The 26,475-nt window shown below is 31.8% G+C and overlaps 1 protein-coding gene and 1 long non-coding RNA gene across 2 annotated transcripts in view; both read right to left on the bottom strand.

Annotated features, from left to right (window-relative positions):
- LOC148624004 (Golgi-pH regulating cation channel-like) overlaps positions 1-26,375 on the bottom strand; it is a 43,320-nt gene extending 16,945 nt beyond the window's left edge. Inside the window, exons 1-16 of the mRNA XM_088566395.1 lie at positions 26,231-26,375; positions 21,198-21,255; positions 19,013-19,104; positions 18,561-18,680; positions 17,266-17,313; positions 14,771-14,797; positions 13,814-13,870; positions 10,609-10,629; positions 10,022-10,106; positions 6,557-6,618; positions 4,612-4,732; positions 4,310-4,372; positions 3,512-3,611; positions 2,560-2,653; positions 2,108-2,185; positions 729-837 (exon numbers count right to left, since the gene is read on the bottom strand). Coding sequence (XP_088422521.1) covers positions 729-837; positions 2,108-2,185; positions 2,560-2,653; positions 3,512-3,611; positions 4,310-4,372; positions 4,612-4,732; positions 6,557-6,618; positions 10,022-10,106; positions 10,609-10,629; positions 13,814-13,870; positions 14,771-14,797; positions 17,266-17,313; positions 18,561-18,680; positions 19,013-19,104; positions 21,198-21,255; positions 26,231-26,341 — 1,246 coding nt within the window. The 5' untranslated portion in view covers positions 26,342-26,375. The remainder of the gene's footprint in view (positions 1-728; positions 838-2,107; positions 2,186-2,559; positions 2,654-3,511; positions 3,612-4,309; positions 4,373-4,611; positions 4,733-6,556; positions 6,619-10,021; positions 10,107-10,608; positions 10,630-13,813; positions 13,871-14,770; positions 14,798-17,265; positions 17,314-18,560; positions 18,681-19,012; positions 19,105-21,197; positions 21,256-26,230) is intronic.
- Positions 21,199-26,224, bottom strand: LOC148624005 (uncharacterized). The gene is made up of 2 exons (XR_015919594.1): positions 25,748-26,224; positions 21,199-24,715 (listed from the first exon to the last, which is right to left on the bottom strand). It is a non-coding gene; the product is annotated as an uncharacterized LOC148624005 (long non-coding RNA).
- Positions 26,376-26,475: the final 100 nt, after the last annotated feature.

The raw sequence follows: 26,475 nt of genomic DNA, 5'->3' as shown, positions 1-26,475 counted from the left end.
AGAAAGTGGACCTGGATAGGACACCAATTGGGAAAGGATCCAAGAAACATAACAAGACAGGCACTTCAGTGGAATCCACAAGGGGAAAAGAAAACAAGGTCAACCAAGAAATAGTTGAAGATCTGTTGAAGATGAGATGACATCAACAGGCCACATTTGGCCGTCCATGGTGCAGCATGCCCAGAACAGAGTCAGATGGAGGCAGATTGTCAGTGGCCAATACTCTGTGCAAGAGTAAACAGGCATAAGTCAAGTAAATCAAAGACAGTTGTGCATTTTTTTCCATCCAATGTAATCCATACATGAAGGCCACCAGACCAAACATTTGGGCCTCACATTCTTTAGTGGCAAGCTTTATCTTATTTTAATATTTTATATGTATTAAGTTTTGATTTTACCTTATAAATGTGGCTACTTTTTTTCTAATCTATTATTCTTCTTTCAGTTTAATTTTGTTTTGGTTTACGAAGGTAAGAGTTGTACTGATAATGAAATATAGATTCTTCAAAAGACGTTTAGACAGGTTTTACCATTTTGAAAAATGATAAATTATTGTGAAAATGTGACAGGGTCTTAATTGCAATAATTCAATTTATTATTATTTTTTCTTTTACACTACTGAAGCAAATTTATTTTAATATAGCAATCATGAAATCATGCAATGGTTTCTGTACTTGCAAACCTACTTTTACAGCACATCACTATTTGTTAAAATAACATGTACTTACAAAGAACAGCAAATATGAGAAGATTGGTAAAATGTCTGTAAAGAGATAACTTGACAACATTTCTTCTTAATCTCAATGTCCTGGTGGTTTGAACGAGACTAGAGAAAATGTAATAATGGTTAAGGAAAATAATATGGGCAGGTGTAACCTGTAAAAGGACCAAGTTGAATGCTTAAATATTTTAAAAAATAATCATGCCTTTATAGTTTTACATCAACTAAGATTTATATTCTCTCCAAAATTTAAAAAAGCTTGAAGACGTGAGCTATGAACAGATTTTGGTTTTGTTAAAGATATTAAACTTGTAAAAGATCCTTACTTGGTATTACAGGTTAACTTCCTGTCATACTAAAATCAGGCTCTCAGTGATTTAAGGTCAAAGGTTAAATTGTATTAATGCCTTCAACTGCATACACTGCACCACAGCATAATGACCTGTCACATCCTCATTTTATATTCTCGTCCTTGCCAGAAGGACAAATAATGACATCACATGCAGGAATTTAAGACTAAACCACTACCTTGTACATAAATACAGAAAATGGCAGTTTTGATGTCAAGACAGAAAATATCATAGCGAGCCTGACTAGGAGAGATGAGATATTCTGTTGAGATGTTTAAAACTAACACTTCTCTCTTTATTGATACATAATGTCATTGGAAATTGCCAATATTTTTTATCAACATGGCAGTAGCCTGAGATAAGAATCATCAGGCAGTAGGATAAATGAAAAATTGATAAAGCTGCTGATAACAACAAATATTATCCTGTTCAATTCAATAGGAGAACCCATGAAAACACATGTTTCATAAACACCCCCTGCCTGGTTTTTAGGCAGAACCATACTTAATATGTTGATGGATGCGATTTTATTTATTAATTCATTTAAATGTATGTTTAAACTGTCAATTCTCAGCAAACAATTTAAAAACTATAAAAGTGACAGTCAGAAAGGCAACCCAAATATAATAAAGGTAGTTTTATGACACACATTGAGCTCCCTCCATCATAGGCATAGGCTAAAATCATATCATGAAAAGAAGGGGTATAACAAACTTTGGATCTATCTCCATGAAAATTTGTTAAGAAATTTACTCTAAAACTTCCAATCTTTTTGGTTTCTTATTACTTTCTCTAGAATAAGTTTTCTACATTACCGTTAAAAAGTATTCTGATTTGAAAAAATAAAATATTCTCAATAAGTCTTGTGTGACACCAGAAAACTTACCATAACACCTGATAGAACCACCTTAAAAATAAAAGACACACTGAGACAAGAATCTTCAAATATTTTTGGCCTAAGATAAAGTCGGAATAAAATGGTCATGAGATGGGTTATAAAACATGGTTGTACAATAACCAAGTAAGTAAAGGATATCCACCAGACAATGACTGCATCTATCACAGCTAATGGTATATTTAATATCAGTTGTGTAGAATTATTTACTTGAATAGGCTGAAAACAGAAAAACATAAATGTAAGGTAACAATTTACTATTTTTTCAACTCATTATTGGGAGAAACATCTAACACAGCTGTTTAATAATACAGTACATGTTTTAAACAATATGATGAACTGAAAACCAAAAAATATTTTGGTTGACATAAAATCCTACTTTGATGTATAATATTACATATACTGAAAGAAGTATTTAAAGTATCAAATAGTTGCAATGAAGTGTAGATTTCATCAAAATGTAGCGATTATAAACACCATACTTGTTTTATATTAGTGATAAATAATCATCATTCTAAGCTAATTTAAATGTAAAGAAATGTTCCAGTGTTTGTTCTCTTTGTTTCATTACAATATCCTATTTTAATGCTTACATTTAAAGCTCTGTAACATCCTTCTATAGTGCTGCTAATGAAATACACTCCACCAACAAAAAGAACTTTATGGAATGCTGCACCAAGTCTTGGTCTGTAGAAAAACCCAATTTTACAAATTATTTTCAATGCCCAAAATATTAATATTTGTGTCATTTGAAAACATGAAAAGATAACAGATGAATCCAGCTTGTTTTTGTATGCTTCTAAGATCTTCACTATATCTATACTAGGCATCTATATACTTCTGTTAAGACGATAAAGACATAATAGTAACTAGCACTGGAAAAGTGCTTTAAGATTTTCGTTTTAAATTTGAGAAAGAAAATAGATCAAAATTCAGCTTTTCAACGAATTATTCCTCAGTGTTCCAACTTATCATTCCAAATTTTTGAAAATACAACTAAAACAAAAAGAATACCTTAGAAATCTGATAAAATATCAATCCAAAGGAAATTTCTCAATAAATTCTCAAGGAAGGATAGAATGATGGAAGAAAAAGAAGTAGGATGGAAGGAATGTTGCAATAACAGGGTGGTTCAAATATACCACTGATGGTTGAAAAAGAAAACAAAAAAAAAACTGATGGTCATTTTCTAATTTCAGACCAAACAAGATTGCAACACATAGCCATATGTCCCCTGTCGCCACAAAAATGTCGAAGGGAAAATTTTTTCTGCTGCACTGTTATTGTCACAACATTAAATTTGCTATAACATGCATAACCATTAATATTTCAAGCACTAGTAATTGGGTAGATTTATGACAATTCTCATAATCTTCATTGTAACAAGGTGCAAAAAGTAACTCAATAATTAATGGAAGTAAATATAATTCCCTAAATCAATTTTAGCTTAAAAAGACTGATATATTTTCTATTATGAGTACTGTAACAAAACAAAGCAACTTGTTTACTGTCCTTCCTTTTCAAGAAGTGGATTAATCAGCTTACTTGACAATACCAAATCCAAGACTGACAATAATGACAAGCATCCTTGCTAATGCTCTTTTTATACAGGAAACTATTTCAGCAAATACAATTGCACCATGTACTGAAAAGAAAAACAGAAATATAAAAACTGTAACTAACCATTAAAAAGAAAATAGGGCTGTCATTAAGTGGACTGATACATCTGTGAACTGAAAAAAGAACCAAAACTAAGCTGTTTAACAGGAAATTGACAAATTAGAAATCAGTAAGTGTAGTATGGGATCCCTAACTGAATTTACTTACCAAATATCAAGGGGTTGCGAATTATAGTTACTAAGAAAAGTATCACAAAATTGTTGGCACTTAATATAAATATATAAGAAATACTCTTGTTTATCTCAGACATCATGAAAAATGTTGGTCTGTTGTTAAAAACCTTAAATTCAGCAGAACTGATATTTTGGAGTAAAATGGCCAAAGTTTCATGGGTGATATCCCTTAAAATAGTAATTATACACATATACATGTAATACAGATAGATTCAATTAAGACTAGGACATAAGAATCAGTTCATTGAATGAAAGTTTCTGTCTGTTTTAGTTTCATGACAAGCTTAAATTGTAAAATTTGCCTTGTGTAGGGCAATTAATCTGACTTACTATATACTATGACTTATATAACTTCAAACCAATAGACTTTTATAATGCTCAATGGATGGTCAAACTCTCAATCACATAATTAAATTATAGACAATTCTCTAAAAAAAACTTAAGAAGTTGATTGTGCACTGTAGTTTGTTAAAGTAATGGCATGATGTACCTGATAGACCAGTACTGGCTACACTCTGGTACTCTCCATAAAATACTGCTTTTTCCAACATTCCTACAGGAGAAACAAATGATTAGCAAGTATATCTTTATACATGGTAAGGATTTACTAAATAAAACAATTATTTCATGTAGAACATTATTCAAATAGAAAGTTCATTTAACAGCATTACTTTTTGGTAGACAAATCTTCTTGTAGATATAATTCAGTGAAAGAAAAAGTAAATTGTATACATTAAAAAGTTTGATTATACTTACTTTACTGAATGGATACAATGAGTTTAAATAGCTCACCCAGTAATATAACTCCACCAATCCAGAACTGTATTCTGAGCAAGTCTCTCCAGCTACAGGCCAGTAATACCAGCCATACCATACCATATATAATGTAGAATATACCCATCACACCGTAGAACTATAAACAATGTAAAATATAATCAGTTTTGAGGTGGAGACAGAAGTAGTAGATTCACTTCCTGACTAACAGAGCAAATGTGATTTCATTGATAGACTTCAAAGCTGGTATATTTTATTTTGTCACTGCTGTTTACAAATGACAATAAAATTATCTGTAGATAGAGAAAGAACAAGTATGAATACAAATAAGTCCCTGCACTAAGCTAATGAAATAATATAATGCTCCACTGGGTGCAGCCTGATAAAACTATTTTACAGTCAAGTATGGTAAAAATTAAATTCTAATATGATGTCCTTAAAAGGGTTTGAATTTCAGTTGCAATACGCGACTTATTGGGTGTAGCTTGTGTTTGTGTAAATTACTACCCACCTTAATCATGTAAACAAACACATGTAACATTATGATGTGTATCAGCCGTTTTCATTCATTTCAGTAGTGTGAATGAACATCAAATTCATATTTAATAAAAAGTATTAAATGTTATGTTTTAGAAAAGTTATATCATTTTCCATAAAAATCACATACAAATGTACACAGTAGCACTAACCACGTGCCACGTGCGCCATCATGTATGAAAACAAACAATAAGAATCGTCAATAAATGAAACACTGTACCTGTCAATGTTTGAACACTATGACCTTTTAATGCAAACAACTATTGCCATATCTAATATTGTTCTACTAAATTCGCATTTCTTTCATTACAAAACATACAAAGCGCAGTTTCACTACCGACCATTTTAAATGACAAAGAGTAAAGTGTAAAGCCAAATATGGACAAATATGTCATGAAAATGTAAAAAAGGACCATAATTGTCTTATTAGAATCGAAATAAATCATGGAAACTCAATTTTCACGATTTAACACAATGATAAAATGGAGTTTCTGCGATTTATTTCTTGAATGTCATGATAATCAGTGAAGTAAAAGGCAGTTGGCCCTTTTAATACAGACCTTTAAACAAAATAAATCTTGGAAATACAAGAACAAAAACTAGCAACATTCAAACTTTATGACACAAATAGTGGGCCACCAAGCCAATTATAATCAGTATATATATATATACACTGCTCCATCGGATCAAATTGATACACGGAAGATATGTAAACGTATAGAAAGGTCTGAAAAATTCCCAACGATGTTAGAAAGGTCAAATTTGCGATGCAAATTTTTGGTCATTCCCTCCGCAGGACTCGAACTTGTACTGCTGTGACATCTATGGCAACACCGCCAGCACTAAGTCCAGCGCCCTAGACCACTCGGCCAGCTAGGCTATATAAAAATGTAGCTTTCACTGGCCAGGTCATTCCTCCTCGTAGGATTAATCTAGGGCTGTAACTTAGTACACGATGTATTGTAGTATGGGACAGTTCATCTAGGTGTTATGTAGGATAGAGGATCAAATTAATGTTGCATGTCACATGGAGCAGTGTAGTGAATAGTCGTCACATTCTGAGATGTTATATAATATTGATTTGTTGTGACATGCATCATTAATTTGATCCTCTATCCTACATAATAACACCTAGATGAACTGCCCCGTACCACCATACATCGTGTACTAAGTTACAGCCCTAGATTAATCCTACGAGGAGGAATGACCCGGCCAGCGAACGCTATATTTTTATATAGCCTAGGTGGCCAAGTGGTCTAAGGTGCTGGACTTCGTGCAGGCGGTGTTGCCATAGATGTCACAGCTGTGCGAGTTCGAGTCCTGCGGAGGGAACGACCAAAAATTTGCATCGCAAATTTGACCGTTCTAACATCGTTGGAAACACTTACATTAAGTAATGGCCAGTCTACTGCTGATATAAACTTACAATAAGTAATGGCCAGTCTACTGCTGATATATATTGATGTTTTCCTTCCATCTTAACTGTAACTGAAAAAAAAAAACATTCCATAATGAATGCCTGTTTGATCATATTGCTATTTGTAATCACTGCATATAAGCATATAAGAACAAGTTTAGTTACCAGTATATATAAATTAGCAAAAGTAAGAAAATTTCAATTTTTTCTTCTTTTTTTTTTTAAATATTAGCCCAAATTAAAAAATCTGTTCAATACACTGAAACCCATTGAAACTGATATAAAAGTGAGTTCTATCTGGTACACTCCATATTCACTCAAATCAGGCCAAAACTAACTAATTCAGGAGAACACTCACTTATGGCCCTTAAACAATAATAATAATACTTTATTTCAAGAGAGCAACACAGTTAGTTTACAACTAAAGTTATCATTTAATATTATTGTACATGTAAATAAATTTATTCATTTAGCCTGTTGTTCAATTAGGAAGATTTTTAATTTCTGCTTTAAAAGACTTATTCATTTTGCACTTCTTACTTCATTTGGAGGAGGGGAATTCCAATGAGATGGACCGGAGTAAGCAAAAGTATGTCTGAATTGTTCTGTCTTTGGTTAAGGAAATAAAAAGAGTACTGTTTATGGCATTTCAAGAATAGAATGGATTTAATTCATAAACAAATTTTATTTTATCTACTAAATCATTTGAAGATCAATAGGCACTTGTGAAGTATAGTTCTATTCTCAAAGGGTAACCAACCTAAAGAAACAAAGAGGAGATCAGATGGAGCATAGAATTCTGCTATAAGCCTAGCTGCCCTCTTTTGTAGTGCAATTCCACGTAAATTTTCTATTGTACAATTACTCCAAACAGAACTACAATGGTCAATTAATGGGAGAATATATCCCGAGTAAAACAAGTTCCTTGTTTCTAAGTTTAGATACTTATTAATCCTAGACAAAAGATAAAGTCTACTTGAAAATTTTTTTAGAATACAATGTTTACTTGTTTTGACCAGCTCAGTGATAGATCAATATGGACTCCTGATAATTTTTCACGTTCTGTGTTCTATATTACTTCCAATTTTATCAGTAACTCAAGAGGCACTATTTTTTTTTTTAAATATTTTGTTTGGTCTGACTAACCATACATTTTGTTTTACTACAATGATAAACATTTTATTTCTACTATAACAATTTTGAAATTAATTCCTGAACTTTTGGTTGTACATCATTAATACTTTTACCAGAACAATGAATACTGTAGTTAAGTCATCAGTTTAAAAACCACAGTTACAGATTTTAAGATAGTGGAAGGTCCTTTAGATAAACAATGAATAACAATGGCCAAGAATGGATCACTGACGAACACCATAATTGATTGGTAATTCGTCAGATAAAGTACACCCAGTTTGAACAATCTGAGACTTGTTCAATAAATATGATTGAAAAAAATTTTGTAGGTATTTCATTGCAACCATAAATTTCCAATTTTTTGCACAAAATTTCATGATCTACTACATCAAATGCTTTTTTGAAGTGTAAAAAGACTACTATATTTCATTTCCCCTTATTCATTTCTTCTAAAAACTTTTCTGTAATGTTCATATGAGCTGTTTGACCTGAATGACCTGGTCTAAAACCTGACTGAGCTGGGTGTAATAAGTTATATTGTACAAAGTATTTATGTAATTGCATTTTCACATGTCTTTCAATTAGTTTAATGATGAAATTTTGAATGAACTACAAGTATCCTGATTTGATAGCAGCAAATCTTGTAATATGTTCAATGGGACGTATATTTAACTAGAAAAAAAAATATGCCAATATCCCACCCAACATAGTATGCAGAAATGAAGCTTCAGTCATAATATATATATATATATATATAGAATATTTTTTTGGCAAATAGGGACAGACACAGTTATGGCAATAGCTGTCAGAAATTAATTAAATCCTAAAATACGCCTTAGTGTAATGACAAATTTGTATTTCATACCAGCATATGTTTTTTTGTAAATGAATTCAGTAAAAAAAGCATATAAGTGTATAAGAAAAGTATTTGCTGCACACAATGCAATAGTGGCCAAGAGGTAGAATTAATTGGCTTCAGTCACAAAGGAAAGAGGGTGTATGAAAAATCAATTGGTAAAGAGACTTCCTGCCAATTCATAATTGTTTGATTTGACACAAATAATAGAAATGAGACTGTACCTAAGGGAATACCCCGACACAAATAATAGAAATGAGATTGTACCTAATGTAAAGGAATACCCTGACACAAATAATAGAAATGGGATTGTACCAAGGGTCCGGAAATTTTGACAGCCCATGCCGGACATTGTATCAAACTTTAGCTGACCTTTTTGTCAGTCTTTAACATGCTCAGATCGAAAAGAAACTTAATAACCGTTTGTATGTTGTTATTTTAAGATAAATATTGGAAAGTGTGTTATTTCATCACATACTCTGTCTTTTACAAAATATCAGAACCAGTGAACGAGTTCGGTTCCGACCACAAATTACAAACTACATGTATGACTGATTCATAGTTTCAGTTCCATGTGCTTTCGTTACCTCTGAAAGATTGGCAGGGAAATGGTGGACTTGTCAATCTTTTTTCTTAATTAATAAATGTATGAAGATTCTCCAAGTTACTTCAATTAATTCGTATAGACTATGGGGCTGCATGTGTACCGTAAATTCAATTATGCAATCAACTAATCAGTTACAGGTAAATCACAGTCACAGGTGGCTGCACATCGACTATAATTGGCACACACCTGTCAATTAATTTCCAATTAACAATTAGGAGACTGGCAGACAGGATGTTTATACATTAATAAAACCATGCAGACTGTGATTTATAAGGGTTGACAATTATTTTATGTCTGATATTGGAAAATTGTCATCGGTCATTTGCACAATTTATCGGTCAATGACCGGCATTTTTGACCATTTCCTGATCCATGGATTGTACCTAATGTAAAGGCATACCCTGACACAAATAATAGAAATGAGATTGTACCTAATGTAAAGGAATACCCTGACACAAATAACAGAAATGAGATTGTACCTAGTGTAAAGGAATACCCTGACACAAATAATAGAAATGGGACTGTACCTAATGTAAAGAAATACCCTGACACAAATAGCAGAAATGAGACTGTACTTAGTGTAAAGGAATACCTTGACACAAATAATAAAAGTGAGATTGTACCTAATGTAAAGAAATACCCTGACACAAATAGTAGATATGAGACTGACCTAATGTAAAGGAATACCCTCACACAAATAATAGAAATGAGACTGTACTTAACGTAAAGGAATACCCTGACACAAATAATAGAAATGGGACTGTACCTAACAGAAAGGAATACCATTACACAAATAATAGAGACTGTAATACTTCATTCAGTGCCTCAATAATCATCCTTTCATTTATTTTAATTGGCCTAAAGATTTTATATATACCATCTACTTCAAATGGCTTTGGACTCTCTATAGCAAGAATGAAGATATATGGCCCATCTTTCCATGTCTCTAACAATGGTAAGTCCTGAAATTAAACATACACATCCATGTTATGAGGATTATTTAAATAACAGTCTCTCGTCTTGATAAATGTCCAGTGTTTATAATGTTTGAAAAAAAAACAAAAAACGGATATTCAACAAACTGTAAGGCAAGATAAACATCTTGATTTCCAAAAGTCAATTACATTTTAATTTATTTTTAAAAAGCATTAAAAAAACATGAGATAAAAAAATACAAGCCATTTTTAAATAAATTCCTGTCAAAGCGCAGCTTATTATTATGACAATTATACTATCTTACACAATTGCTCAAGTCCCAGTTAACAGTCTATATGGAAGTCAAATAAACATAAAAATAGAAAGTAGAAATCAACAAGGAACAACATTAAATACTCCACTAGTCAACAGTAGCCAAATAATTTGCCACTGAAACCTATAATAAATAACATATAAATCTTCAAAGTACATTTAAATTTTGAATCTTTAAAAAAGTATATATATATAGACTTGTATGCATATACATACCCTCCTATGTTCTGGTTTTACCTAAAATGTTAATAACACACAGTTAAATATTACAGCAAAGTACTGTAATCTCATTCATTTTCACATATATAAACCTTCACGACCTTTCACGATATGTATGATAATAAAACAAAAGAACTGTTGCATCAAAAACAAGACATTCATGTTTTTTTGTTTTCACTTGCGGGGATATGAATTTTTTAGAACTTTTTTTTCCTCTGCTTACAGATTGATGAAAAATTTGTACCTGGGAACTTGTTTATCAGTCATAAACGGCAAAGTTTGCTGGTGCAAAAATATATTGGTTTAGAGTAGGCAATAGAAAAAACTGCGTCAAAAGATAAGTAAATGTTACCCCATGCTTCCCTCCCCTGAAATCATATGATCATAAATAAAAAAAATTGTCAAACAGCAGTGTGGGATTTTCATTTTTTTTCCAAACTTGCAATTCTGGCAAGTAAAATATTGATCTTGCTAGCCAAATAAAATTCAACTAGCCAAATTAAGAGTACCACATTCCTCCACCCTGCTCATATTATTTAAGCCACTTTTCTTCCTATTTTCCATTCATTCAAAAAAAATTCTATGCTTTTCACATTTTTTGTTTTCTTCCTGTACTATCATCTGTTTTCTCTTGGATTTAACTATCTTCTGCCTTTCTTTTTTTCTTCAACTATCTTTTCATTTGTTTTTAAATTTATCCAAAACTTTTTCATTTTTCACAACTTGCCATTTTGGCAAGTGAAATATTGATCTTGCTAGCCAAAAAAAATTCAACTAGCCAAATTAAGAGTACTACATTCCTCTACCCTGCTCATATTATTTAAGCCACTTTTCTTCCTATTTTCCATTCATTCAAAAAAAATTCTATGCTTTTCACATTTTTTGTTTTCTTCCTGCACTATCATCTGTTTTCTCTTGGATTTGACTATCTTCTGCCTTTCTTTTTTTTTCTTGAACTATCTTTTCATTTGTTTTTAAACTTATCAAAAACTTTTTCATTTTTTCGAATATTCCCTCCCATAGAAGTTTTCATGTACTTTACAGTAACAAAATAAGTACTCCATTTCTGAACTCATATTTTAAAAATAAAATTATATTTCAACAGATTCATCATTATGAAACAAGAAAATGTCTATCATTTTCTTCTTGTTCATTTTTATTTTGACAATACACAACTTATTTGCACGGTAACATATCTTAAATTACCAAGATAATTTTGCTTGAATACTAATATGAAATCGGGACCATCACGTAAGGTTTTGGCACATCCCGTTTACCGGAAATTAAAATGATAGACCATAAACAATGCTAAAATTGTGCATATCATGCCAAAATTCACTTGACATACTCAAGCTAAACTTTTTAAAATGTAGGGTACATATTTTTATATGATGTTAAGAGATGTTTCACTAAATAAGCTATTGGCTGGTTAACTTTCCAAAATCTCGCAAATCAAATGATGGTTGCCCAATTGATGAGTGTAAGCTAATGAGAACTTGTCAAATTACACATCTACTCGTATTTAGGGAGCTGGTGAGCGGTGGTTTCCCACACTGAACAGAAAGTTTGATGAATTGAATTCCAACATATGACATCCATATATATTATCATATAGCAAAGTAGGAAGTGCAAAGTTTTATAATGTGATAAACTTAATGTGAAAATTTCAATGAATTCCATTCAATGGTTTCAGAGGAGGGGAAGATGGGAAGATGATTCTTTCTTAGTCGATAAATAAGAGTCATGTTTTGCATTTAAGGAACCCCAAAAGTCTTTCAGATGGAAATGCAACATAACAGGGGCATAATTGCATCATATCATTAATGAAAGTCTCCCAGGAGCCTGAATCACTCACCTGGTTCAAGTTTGTCTTTCAAGGGCAATAAATTTAACAAGTAGTTGTCCAACAATTTTAACTCAAGAAGACTTTGGTAGGACTATCATAAGGATCATTTCAGTGATTAAAAGTTTCTATCTAAGATAGTTTTTTTAGATATTGGTTAAAAAAAAAAAAAACAAAAAAAAAACATCATTTTTCATCTTTCAAGGGCAATAACTCTTACAAAGAGTCACCTGACAACTTTGATCTCTGAAGACTTTTGAAGGCCTTATTATAAAGGTCATTTCAGCAACTGAAATAATTTTGCTTAACCTAACAGTTTTGGAGATATATGTGAAAAAAACTACTGTCTGACCCCTTTGTACTATTTTTTAGTAACAGTGGCCATGTTTTTCAATGGATCAAAAATCCCCACATCAGTTCTATGCAAGATACCCCAACGAACATTCATACCAAGTTTGGTTCTAATTATTCAAGTAGTGTCAGAGGAGAAGATTGTTAACAGAAATAACATTAAAAATAGCAAAATAATGTTGATAAAGAGCAATAACTCCAACATGGCTTAACAGATTAAAATGAAAATTTGACCACAGATAGATTTTATCATGCTTAACACTTTGATTCCATCAGAATTTGGTTTAACCTAACAGTTTTGGAGATATATGCGAAAAACTACTGTCTGACCCCTATGTTAAAAATAGCGGTCAAGTTTTTCGACGGATCAAAAATCCCCACATCAGTTCTTTGCAGAATACCTCAAGGAACATTCAAGTCAATTGGTCAAGTAATTTCAGAGGAGAAGAATTTTGAAAAATTGTTGACAAAGGACGACGACGGACTCCAAGTGATGGCAATAGCTCACATGGCCTATCCAGGTGAGCCAAAAACTCTTAAAACAAAATTTCACAAGGAATTATGTTGACATCAGAATAAGATTCACAATAAACAATTTCTATCAATTCTAATGACAATACCTATTTGCCATCTTTTAGCTCCTTATAAAAGGGGGTGAGGTGAAAACCTCCAAAACCATAGGGCCCTGTGCCATGTTTCTAGGATAAATGTATTAAAAAGATAAGTTTTCCTTATGTTATCTTAAATAAATAAAAGTCAACAGGTTCAAGGATAATACCATTATATGTCATATAAAAATTTCATTCAATTTAGCACCATTCAAAATGAAAATTGGGGATGGATGGACAGACAAACAAACCAATAGACAGACAGCATCATCACTATGTATACCTCCCACTTTTCATAGGTAGTGTATACTGGTTCCTGTCATTACACACCAAATTTTGAACAGTTAAGACATTCATTTCATGAATGAATGGTACAATTGACACCTACATACAAACTTACAGTTTCAGTTGTCAAGGTCTCAAGACTTCTAGCACTAGGCACTGGTGTAGTAGTTTTCTTAAACAGATAAAAAGAATACCTTAAAAGCTGATAAACAATACTAACATACTACTGAAATTATTACAACTTCCACAGAGGCTAATATAATCAAATCATGCCAAATAAATATAATATGTGTGTTGTAAATTGCACTAAATATTGACGTCACCATTTCGGAGGGGAACAACTTTACTTGTGACATGATATATATCTATAACATTTACTGAAAAATTAGAATCTTGCAATGGAAACCGCTTCTTTTTATGCCTTGCTGTAAAGTCCCACAAATCTTGACTACGACACATCGTTCCAAAACACAAAAAAACATTTAACAAAATTCACTATAAGATGACATAAGTAACTTACATTTACTTTAGAAACATATTGCAAGCATAGTTATACAATGAATTTATACAAAGGCAGGAAGCAAATTGGCTTTCTGTAAAACAATCAAGCTACATTCAAAGGTTTTCTAGGCCTTTCCTGTTAGTTTCCAAGTGTTAAACTGCACAGTTTTATCTAGATTTTTCACTTTTACTCTCAAAATCAATACAAGTCTGACAATTGTGGTAAAAAATATTGTGGAACAATATAACAGACATTCCTAAGCTGTAACTGGAGCTAAACAGTTAAATTATTTGCTTTGCTTTTTATCAGTCTCTTTTTGGCCCCTTATTCTAAAAGGTTTGGGGTTTTATGCTCTGAAACCTTTGAAAACTGGTTAATTTAGAAGCTTTGATAGTCTCTAACAACCATCTTGTATGATCATGTAGAACATGAAATTCTTTGAAAAGGCCCCCATACAACATTTCTGCCAAATTTGGTTTAAATCAGATAATGGTTTTTACTTAGCAGAATTTATGGGTGACTAATAAGATGCTGGATGTAGGAATACCAAGATCTGATAAAGTAACTTACTTTTTCGGCACTTCGTCGCCTTCTTGACTAAGGAAAGAGGAAACAAATACATTACATTGAATTAATTCAATCATTCTTAAAAAACACTGAACATTTGTAATTAATTGTCTCCTTATCACTGTCAGATTTGTTGCGTAATATTTTTGAAATTTTTCTAAGATATATTTTAGTTATTACTGACTCTTCATACTATTACAAAAATGAAGTGTTTCATAGTGCATATTCAGATATTCCTGCAGAAGTCAAACCCTGAACAGATGGGGCAAATATGAACATAAAATTGAAGTTTGATGCAGCTCTGAATTTTATTCTGATTAAATCTATGACACAAGACAATGTTTTCATCAGAATGGAAGTGGTCAAATAACTCAAATACTTGCAGTAAGACTTTCAAAAGATAACATGACCAAACAAACAGATGGACAAAGTACATTCCATAGATCCAAATAAAAAATAAGGAATTCACAATGTCATGGCATTTGGTGGAAGTGTTTTTTCAATTGAAGTTAAAAAAAAGGAAAATTGCCCCATATTTGTATGAATTAAGTCCCGTAACTCAAAAATGTAGAATCAAAAATATATTAAACCAACATATCAATACCCAATAAAAAAGAGGAGGGTTGCAGAGTCAGAAGAAATTCGGACTACAAAGTTTCAAGAAAATTGCTTGAAGCATCACTTTTTGATGAATAAAGTCCAATAACTCAAAAATGAAATTTCAGAAACGAACTAAAATTGAAAGGGAGCTCTCACTGATAAAAAAAAAAAAAGCTATTCAACAAATTTTCATGAAAATAAGTGAAACCATTATTGAGTTGTAGTCTGAAAACTGTGAAATTCCATCCTTTTTATGAATAAAGTCTCTTAACTTATAATTGTAAAGAAGTTGATAGGGCGCTTTCATAAGTATAAATAAACAATTCACCAAAGTTTCATTGAAATTTCTGCACAGGTTTCTGTATGAAAAAAGTCCAATAACTCAAAATTGAAAAACTGGAAATCTATAAAATTCAAAAGGGAGCTCACATCAATCAAAAGAAACAATTCTCCAAAATTTCACAATAATAGGTGGCAGCATTTCTGAATTATGGTGTGAAGTGTTAACAACAGGCGTACAGACTCAGGTATACAATGTGCCATAATACAACAAGTACAAACATGAACAACAATAATCACTAGAGGTTTATTTTAATTAACCATATAATTATCAGAAAAAAAAGAATAAAGAGCTTCATGGAGTGCAGCATGATACCACCACATTGGTGGAACCACAAACAGTTGGGACAAATGTGGACACAATATTTGTTTTTGACACACTTAAGCATGGGGACTTATAGTTCATTATGGACACAACTAGTTTGGACACAATATAGTGCAAAACTTTAAATTAAACATTTTCAAAATTGGACCAAAAATACAAAAGGCAATATTTTTGGGGTGTTGCCCCTTTGATCCATTATTACTCAAAAACAGTAACAGATATCCGAAATTTGATTGGAAGATGAAGGAAGGGATTTTCACAAGAAATCCAATAGGCAATACAAATTTTCAAAATTGGCTCAAAAATAAACAAGAAATATCTTTAAAAAAAAAGATAGCTGATGCTGTAAAATTTTGTTCTTTCTACTTATAATTTTCTGCAGTTCATTCAGGAAATAACACATGGCACGCAATTTCGATGCAGTATTTTTTTTAATGCCAGTATGTTATCAGTATTTGGCCAATCGGGAAACAGAATTGTGATCAGGTGACTTGCATTTCCATGGAAGAGCGCCTTTAAGGTCAAAAGGTAAAAAGTAAAAATATACTGACTGCATAAGAAAAAAGTTATTTTTGGGGAGCATGGCCCACTTTGTTCCCCTTTAAGTTCAAGATAAGCCTACCATGTATAAAATGTTCAATACAGAATTTAAAAAGGAACAGATTGACATCTGAAAAAAAAAAAAAAAATGGAACAACAATAAGATTTTTCTCTCAATTCTAATGATAACACCTATTTTCCCCCTTTTGAGCCCTTTATTTACTGTTGCTAACACTATGTACATTACACTTTTCTGTTAAAATTAGTTAACACCAAATATTGGCTAGAGTCACTGGACAAAATTTAATAACATGTATAACTATGTAACTTTTATTTTTAACTAAGTAGTGTCCAGAATAAATAAAGTTTATTCAATGAACCCTCCCAGTAATACATTTACATAGTACAGTAAACTTAGTTGAAGTATGCTGCATGTAAACATGACCAGTGAACATCCTTAATATGTATAATCATCAATACCTTTATCTCATTGGTAGCAGATGGAGAGACTATGCTTACATGATGTGCATGTACGTTCAATGGTATCAATTGTTAAGTTTTTTTACTATGTACAAATGGTTTCAGGTCGACAAAGAGTTACGAACAGGGTAGATTTATCACATTTAAGTTGAATTAGTTAATACAATAGTTATGTAGAAGTAATGGTAAATTAGTAATAATTTTAGATAAGTACCTGAGGATTCTTCATAGACATAGCCACAACTTTATCTTTCCTGTGATCCTAAAAATATTCACAAAACATATCTAAGGTTCCATCAAACTGGTCAATATTTAGGATGTTACCAACAGATTACTTTTGTTTTTTTGTTTCCAACATATCAGACACAACTAAGAAACTTTGCATAATGATTCATCAGATAACACGGTAAAATTAGTTAGTTTGGGGAAAATTTCTATAGAAGCAAATTTTTACAGACAAATAAATCTAAAATTTCAATTTTTATAAATGTCAAATATTGATGAATAAACTGATCAAGTATAGGACACCCAGGCCATTGGTTGTTATAAAAGATTTAAATTATAAATTGACAATTATTTCATTTTGTGATTTGTATTTAGACAGAACAAAGAATGAAATATCTGATTTTTTTTCTAAAATAGAGAAAAAAATTCCTATGAAAAACTACCAAGTATAGCTGACCAGTAGATGATATTATTGAACAATAAAATGTTTTATTATTACCTGTAAATCAGCCTATAAAATTGTACATTAACATAAACAAGTATACATATTCTATGTTCATTAAATATTGTTTTCTTGCATGTGGGAAACAAGTAATTTTAATGTACTTTCTGCAAAGTTTCATGGTTTTCTCTACAATAAATAGCTTGAATGAAATCAAAAATTCATACTGACCAGCTTGGAAGAACCTTACTAATTTACAGTGAAGTTAAAAACAATGTGCTTTATTTATATTTTTATACACATACATCTTCATGAATAAAGCAATTATTCCAATACAACATTAGTTGTAACTTTGCTCTTCATTGGATTTTGTCTACTTCAGTATTAACTGTCTAAAATTTGTATGCTTGAGTACATATCAATACATTATTTACTAAGATTTTGAATTGCAGTTTTCATCCGAAAATGTAAGTTGTGAATAGTTGCATCATAATTGATGTAAAATGTATTGTTTTTGAAGATTTGTATTCATTCCTTATTTGACATTCACAAATAAGTGTTTACTGATTGTGCTTAACATCACCAGATAGTGCACTCAATTTGTTACCAGTTGACACATCCAATTCTTATGCATAAAAATTTAACTCCATACTGCCAAACTTTGATTGTGTATAAAACTAATTTCCTTTACATGTACATAGAAGTAAATAATTTCAACTTCACATTTCATTTTTAATATTAAAAAACAAATAAAATTTCATATTTTTTTCCCAAACATATGTGTGTGGATACTCTGATGAAGTAAAATCAGTATTATTACTCTGTGCTTGGTGATTACAAACCCCGAGATCCCAATGATCTTTAGTAAGGGAAGCAGAATTCTTCATATATTCAGTCTTATTATATGGAAAATCTTTTAACACTTGGTATTCAGGCAATTTCAAGTAATTCCATAATAGATTCTAAAACCAAAAGAAAAACAATTGAAGGTATAAAACAATAATATACTATGTCAGAATTAATGTCTAGTTGTCTACACATATATAAATCCAATACGTCTGATTAAAAACCAGTCTATATTTAATACAAATGTACATGTATCATGTTCTACATGCACAGCAAACATCATTAATATTCTATTTGAAAATTTAATTTAATGAAGCAACTGATGGCTAACCTTGATTAAAACTAAATAATCAGTTATGTATAAATTATAAATGATTTTTGGCTGATTTCATACAAATATTACAACTTGTTTACAACATGTACATCACAATGACATCAATATACATACAGGTGTTGTTATTAGATACTCTTCCATACATTTGGAGTAGCGTAACATCCATGTAATATTTATAGCTTCTGTTTTCTCATCTGTTGGTGTTACTAAAATAAAATACAATGTCAAAAATATTAAAACTATAGTAACTGTGAGAAATGGTCAAACAGCTGGACACATATAGATACCTTTTTCCTTATCTACATCAATACTTGTTATAATCCTTAAGATAACATCTAAAACCCAACTTTGCCCCATATTTTAATTGTCAGTCTAAATATGGTATACAATAACATGATATATGTATGATCAAAGTTTCCTTAAGTTTAAAGAGGAGTTGTGCATATAAATGGGGTACATGTCGCAAGAATTAACCACAAAATCTCGGTAATGGTCATATAAACCATAGACAGTGTTATTCGATCGGGGATAGCTATATTTGGCTAAGATAACGCTGAGGCCTAATACAACTGATCTGAGAATTTCCTATGGGAACAATAACAAAAAATACATTCTATTCTTTATTAACTTGCTGTGTAAAATATCAAATCAACTACTAATAAACACATGATTAAATTAGGAATTCTACAAGAAACCAATAACCAGGTATGGTGTATATACAGTAAATGCCAAGTACTATGCCATTATATTGCACTTTTGTATTGTCGAAGTCATCACATCTGTGACATAGTCGTGGGCAGAAGTAGACTCTGAAGAACCAGCAAATGTAAAACATTAAGCATTCATTTTTGGCCATTCCACATTCTCGTCTAAATATATGTCAAAGGGACAACCTTTTCAGGATGAAAATGTCAGACCAAGGCCAACCAAGTGTCTCTTTTAAAATATTTAAGAATTTTATTTAATGATCAATTTATACAGCATTGGTTTGCATCCATCAAGAAAGTAGCAAGCTACATGTATGTGTATACTGTAATTTGAAATCCTCATTTTGTCTTGAAAGAGTAATCAAGGGAACCAAGGTTATAGCGGAAATCAAAAGAATGTAATCCAGGGACAAAGACCAGACATGGAAAACAGACATACACAACAAAGAACACAGAGTAACTAAAATCATACATACAAAGTAACAAAAGCAAATGAGCAACTCAAGACTCCACTAAAAACTAGGAGCATAGACCAGGTGCACCGGTAGGATAACCGTCCTCTGCTTTTCTAGAAACACCTGCCGAGTTGCTCATAAAAATTCAAGTCCAGGATAGATGAAACCGGAAAGAAAACTATGACACGTTGAACAAATCAGTTTTCATGGCGCAGATGGATACACCGTAACGATCCACAAGTTCATGATGACGGCCATGAAACTTTTGTAGTGATGACTTCAATCTTGTAGCAATATAACCCTGCCCCAGAAGCCTATTTGTTAGAATTCTAGCGCAATAAAAAAAAATCTGCGTAGTCTCCGCAAGCCATGGCATAACGTATGAGTTGTGATATGAACACTCCATACGCAGGTGTGAAGGGATGTTGCCACAGATGAAAGGAAAAATGACAATTTTGAATGAAAAGTCATCACGTTTGTCGTAAAGTTTGGTCAATAGTTTTCCTTAAACATTGATTTCTAAGTGTAAGTCAAGATATGAGGCTGACCTCACAGTGTCTGTAGTATCCTTCATCTCAAGTTCTTTGGGGTAGATGCAATGTATCAAATCCCCAAAATTAGGATTGTTTAAAGATGATACGTCATCTATATAGCGGAAACTGAGATTAAAGGATCTAGCTAAACTACTTTATTTTCATCATAATGTTTATTTGCTAACTAAATTACGAAGTGGCATATTAAAGTTAAATGTAGGTCATTTTTTAAATATTAATGTTTGTTGTAATATGAGAACTATTGCAAATTTTTTAATGTGCATGGCCTAATACACATATTTTAACTGACATCATCTTGTTCAAGCTTCAAACAAATCTCTTACAGTTAATCTTTGTAACTACTTTAAAGCTGCTTGGACTACTAGAACTCATTTATCGTCATGATTGTGTAAATACCTCGATTTGATAATATTGTTCTCTGTGTGTTTTCTGTCATTATATTCATGTCTATTTGTTGCAATAGTATGTATATGTGCAAAGAAAGATCATTCATTCAGATCATTCAATGTTTGGTCTGTGAAGTGTTGGCTACCGGTACTATACAACAGCTTTTGATGATTACATACATTAAGATCAATACTACCTTTCACATATATCTTCGTATTGTTGTACATGATTTTAGAAATGGCTGTAATATTTATCTGAGGAAGAAATAAAAAAAAAAATACATTACAGTGATTAATTAACCTGAAGAATAAGAACCACAAAAATAACGTACCAAATGTAAGATTTATTGAATCACTTTTATAACAAACTTTCAATACCGAATCAAGTTTTTTGTTCATTTTCATAACTAAAAGGCCAGGATTCATCAGTCAGTTATAAGTAATAAGACATTCAATTATCAAATAATCCTCAATAACAGTTTTTGCAGACTTTCAACAGAGGATCCAGTTTTCATTTTTGTTAGTTTCTAAACTGGAATGGCTGAGACTCATCAATCATTAACAAGTAATAAGACATTCAATTATTTAATTAATAATTAATCTTCAATAACAGTTTCCACAGTAAACTTTCTTATCCACAGGCCCAAACCATATTCTGAAGAATGTTTTATACAGATACAACTGACCTGTAAGAGGAATTTTTTAAAGTCCCACCAGCTTTTTTACCAGTTTTAGGCTTTGGACTACTGTTTAATTGTGAAGACTACAATAATTCTTCTTTGAAGATTTATGCTTTTGTTAAAAAAAAAACCAACATATTTCTTCAATGACAATTAACAATAAAGCCCATTCAGACATCTTATACATGTAAATACAATTTAACCATTGACACCAGTTTCTATAATCTAATATGGAGCTTACTGGACTTATTGCATCATATGTCCTCTTTCTAATTATAACAACAAATAATCTCATTGATTTGAATAATTAAAGAATCTTAGTGAGTGCGCTCACAAACCCTATGCGTCCCAATGTTGAATACTCAAGTAAATTTGTTCATCAGAGAAATATATGTAGAGGGACTCTGATAAAAAAAAGGAATAAGAGCGTTATTTCAGGCTTTAGACCTTTATCTTCTAACTAACTTCTGTTACTCAGAATGGTAGTTTTAAACTCCGGACTGATTTCTTGGAGTTTTAATTAATCCAAAGTAAATATCATTGTAGTGGAACAAAACGTTGATTAGACCTGTAACTTATCATGGTGAACTTATATACCACAAATCATGTCATAATCTGCAAACTTTTAGAAAAAAAGTCCAAAAAACGGTTATTTCTGTGAATTTAGCAAAGTTCTAGCCCCATAACTTTGGTAAAAATCATCAGAGCAAACCAACTACAAACTTGTCCTGTAACTTATCATGGTGAATTTTATATCTGCGAGCGTTTAGAAAAAAAGTATGGAAAACTGTTATTTCTGTGAATTTTGCTAAGTTCAAGGCCCGCAATTTCAGTTTTAATCATTGGAGCGGAACGAAACGTATACTTAACCTGTAACTTATCATGGTGAACTTACAAACTAAAAATTATGTCAATACCTGAAATCTTTTAGTAAAAAAGTTCAGAAAAAACTGTTATTTCTGTGAATTTTGCTAATTTCAAGGCCCATAATTTCAGTAAAAATCATCGTAGCAGAATGAAAATTAAACTTGTCCTGTAACTTATCATGGTAAACTAATATACCCAAAATCATGTCAATATCTGCAAGCATTTCAAAAACAAGAGGCTCCCATGAGCCTGAATCACTCACCTTGTTGAATTTTGCCTTTCAAAGGCAATAAATTTAACAAAAAATTGTCCAACAATTTTGACTCAAGAAGTGTTAGTATAAGTTCTTTTCAACAATTGAAAGTTTCTTTTAATCTATCATAGTTTTCAAGATATTGACTGAAAACTGTTAAAAAAAGTCATTTTTCTCCTTTCCAGGGCAATAACTCTTAAAAGGAGTCATGCGACAACTTTTATCCCTGAAGACTTTTGTAGTCCTAATAATATGGATCATTTCAGTTTTGAAAGAATTCGGCTAAACCTAATGATTTTGGAGATATATGTGAAAAACTATGGTCTGACCCCTATGTTCTTTTTTAAGTAATGGCTGCCATGTTTTTTGACGAATAAAAAATCCCCATATCAGTCCTATGCAGGATACACCAAGGAACATTTGTACCAAGTTTGGTTTCAATTGATCAAATAATGTCAGAGGAGAAGATTTTTGAAACAAATAACATTAAAAATGGCAAAAATTGTTGAAAAAGGGCAATAACTCCAACATGGCTTACTGGATTAAACCAAAATTTGACCAGAGATAGATCTCATCATGCTAAACACTTTTACCTTATGTCAGAATTTAGCTAAACCTAACGGTTTAGGAAATATATGTGAAAAACTACTGTCTGACCCCTATGTTCTATTTTTAGTAACAGCGGCATTGTTTTTCGACGAATCAAAAATCCCCACATCAGTTCTATGCAGGATACCCCAAGGAACATTCATACCAAGTTTGGTTCTAATTAGTCGAGTAGTTTCAGAGGAGAAGAGTTTTGTATAATTGTTAGCGACAACGACGGACGGCAAGCGATGGCAATAGCTCACCTGGCATTTTGGCAGGTAAGCTAAAAAGTCTGGAAAACATTTTTTTTCTGTGAATTTTTCGAAGTTCAAGGTCAGTAATTCCGGTAAAAATCATCAAAGCTGAACAAAACGTAATCTTGACATGTAACTTATCATGGTGAATTTATATACCAAAAATCATGTCAATATCTGCAAGCATTTGGAAAAAAGTCGTAAAACGTATTTTTTCTGTGAATTTTGCTAAGTTCAAGGCCTAAAATTTTGATAAAAATCATGAGAGCATAACAAAACATAAACATGACCTGTAACTTATCATGGTGAACTTACATACCAAAAATCATGTCAATATCTGCAAGCATTAAGAAAAAAGTCTGGAAAAGTGAAGATGGACTGACAGACAGACGGATCAAAAAGAGCAGTCTTTATCGCCTAAATTTCAGACAACAACCCCCTACCTTTAATCTGATAAGAATTTTATACAGGATACATGGCTTCATATATACACACACTGTTACAGTACATGAAAATGATGCTAGTCCTAATTTTCTCTGACCCTGATGTGAGAATATATTGAAAACTTCTCTTCACTCCACTCCCTGTTTTAAATTGTCTCTTAAAAAGGGAAGCCTATTTCTCTGCAACTTCCTTGTTAAACTGGCATTAGTTGTATTTCACAGGTTGATTTTCTAGGCTTATTTCAAACTCTACCAATGTTTTTGCATTTACAATGCTCTCTGTGAGGTTGTTCCATGGGTCTTACCACTCTGTTCGTGAATGCATACTTCCTAATGTTGAGCTTACTGTGTCTCTTCCTCAGTTTCTTGTTGTGACCCCTTGTCCTGGTAGTATCATCCAGCAGTAGCATTTCTGATGCTACATCTTCATCATACTTTTCTTACATACAGTATCTTGTAGGTTTCTGTCATATCCCCTCTCAACCTTCTGTATTTCAATGATGGCATATTTAGTTTTCTGAGTCTTTCTGAGTACTCTAGGCCTTTTAACAAGGGAATATTTTTTGTGGCTCTTTTGGACTTCAAACTGCTGATGCATATTCTCCATGTGGACTTACCAATGCTACAGACCTGTTTACCCAAATTAGAGTATCACAGTAAGATTTACAGTATTTTTAGTTTATCTATCTTACAAACACCGTTAAGCGCTGCTATATGGCATGAACCTGCTACGGGGTTTGGTGACATGTATGCTCCAAGAAAATTTTGAAAAAATTGATGTAATTTCCTACAATCTGAGAGCACGTCTAAATAAAATTTAGAGATTTATCATCATTGAAATACACCAGATTTTCCCCAACAATTAAAAAAAAATTAAATATGGAATAAACCAATGACAACTCTATTCCCTTCTAGTAAAACAGGGTTACCCTCTTTCACATAACTCATTATGAAGTTTTTGATGTATAAATGAAATAATGAATAGATCTTTTTTAAGGTACTTGAAAAAAGATGAAAAAGTTTAAGTTTGTACAATTCAATGTTTTCAGAATTTTTCTATAAAAACCTCTAAAAACGAAACATAACTCTGCTTTATGAGAAGACTTCATTAAACATTTAATACAGCAAACTGAAAAATAGAAGTAAACAAAAAAAAATAATAAACTAAATATCTGATGAATAACATGACTTATGCTTCAGTGACTAGACATCTTCACAATGTCATGCCAAAATTTTTATCTCAAGTCTTATACATGCATGCAAAAGTTTGCATTAAAGGAAATGTGACACCAAAATTATTTTCTTAAATTTTTGGTTTATTATATTTATTACACCTTATATACATGTTATAAAAAAACGTCCCTTGAAGTCTTTAACGTTTAATTGAAGATAAATTGATTCAAATCTGATGACCCAGGCCATACAAATTATAATTAGCCATGTGGTCATGTTTTGTACTTTAGAACCAGTTTTGTTCCTTGCTGGGTTCTCCTTATTTGGCCCATTACACTGTTGGCTTTGTTTAAAATTTGTTGTTGTATACATGTACTGTATGTTGGGAGAACTGATTGTCTGCCATCACTCCAATGCCCTTTTCACCATTTGATTGTCAAAGAGGGACATGAATTCCTCACTTGTTGTACAGGTGGTACATGTACATACCCATGATGTTATTATGGCATTTTTTTCCTGAAATGGATACTGCTTTGCCTTTGTTGGGGTGGAATTTCAACAACCATTTGTCCATCAATTCTTGTGGGTTTTCTAGGTCTGATTGTATACTTTCTCTAACACTTAGATCTTTGAATACTGTGGTATCATCTGCAAACAAGTATGCAGCAGCGTCTACACATTCTTGCATATCGTTTATAAATAAGAGTAAGACAAACAGGATACATGTAGCCTTGTAGGTCCCAATACACTCCGTTCACATTGAGGGTTACCACTGGTGATATCATGGCTTGCAGATTTTTTCCATTGACTGATACTCTTTGTTTCCTACTGTTAGGAAATCTTTGACGCACATACCAATACAAATACCAACATTATGAAGTACCTTGGCACTACGCAGTAATACATCACTAAAATTTGTTGAATCCTTTTAAAAGGTTCTTAAAATAAACAATACTAAAAAATATATCTTACATTCTTATTCATGTGTAATTTAAACATTCCCTGCTCTGCAAAGCATGATACCCGCAATAAATTACAGAGAAACACAAATGTCAAAAAGTAAACTGTCTTGATTTCCTCCATGTTTACAATGTTGTAGGAGTGAAGTGAATGCCTTGAAACGTGGAAAATAAATCAATATAATTTTTCAATTTGTTAAGAATTATACTGAATATTAATTTGATATTATCTATTTATTTTTATCATGCTTATATAAT

Source organism: Perna viridis, chromosome 2 (assembly GCF_037379345.1).
Source record: "Perna viridis isolate PV_CMFRI_1.1 ecotype Kerala chromosome 2, ASM3737934v1, whole genome shotgun sequence".
NCBI classification, from domain to species: Eukaryota; Metazoa; Mollusca; class Bivalvia; order Mytilida; family Mytilidae; genus Perna; species Perna viridis.
Note: the sequence above shows the minus strand (reverse complement) of the source record. Positions and strands in the feature narration are given on the sequence as shown.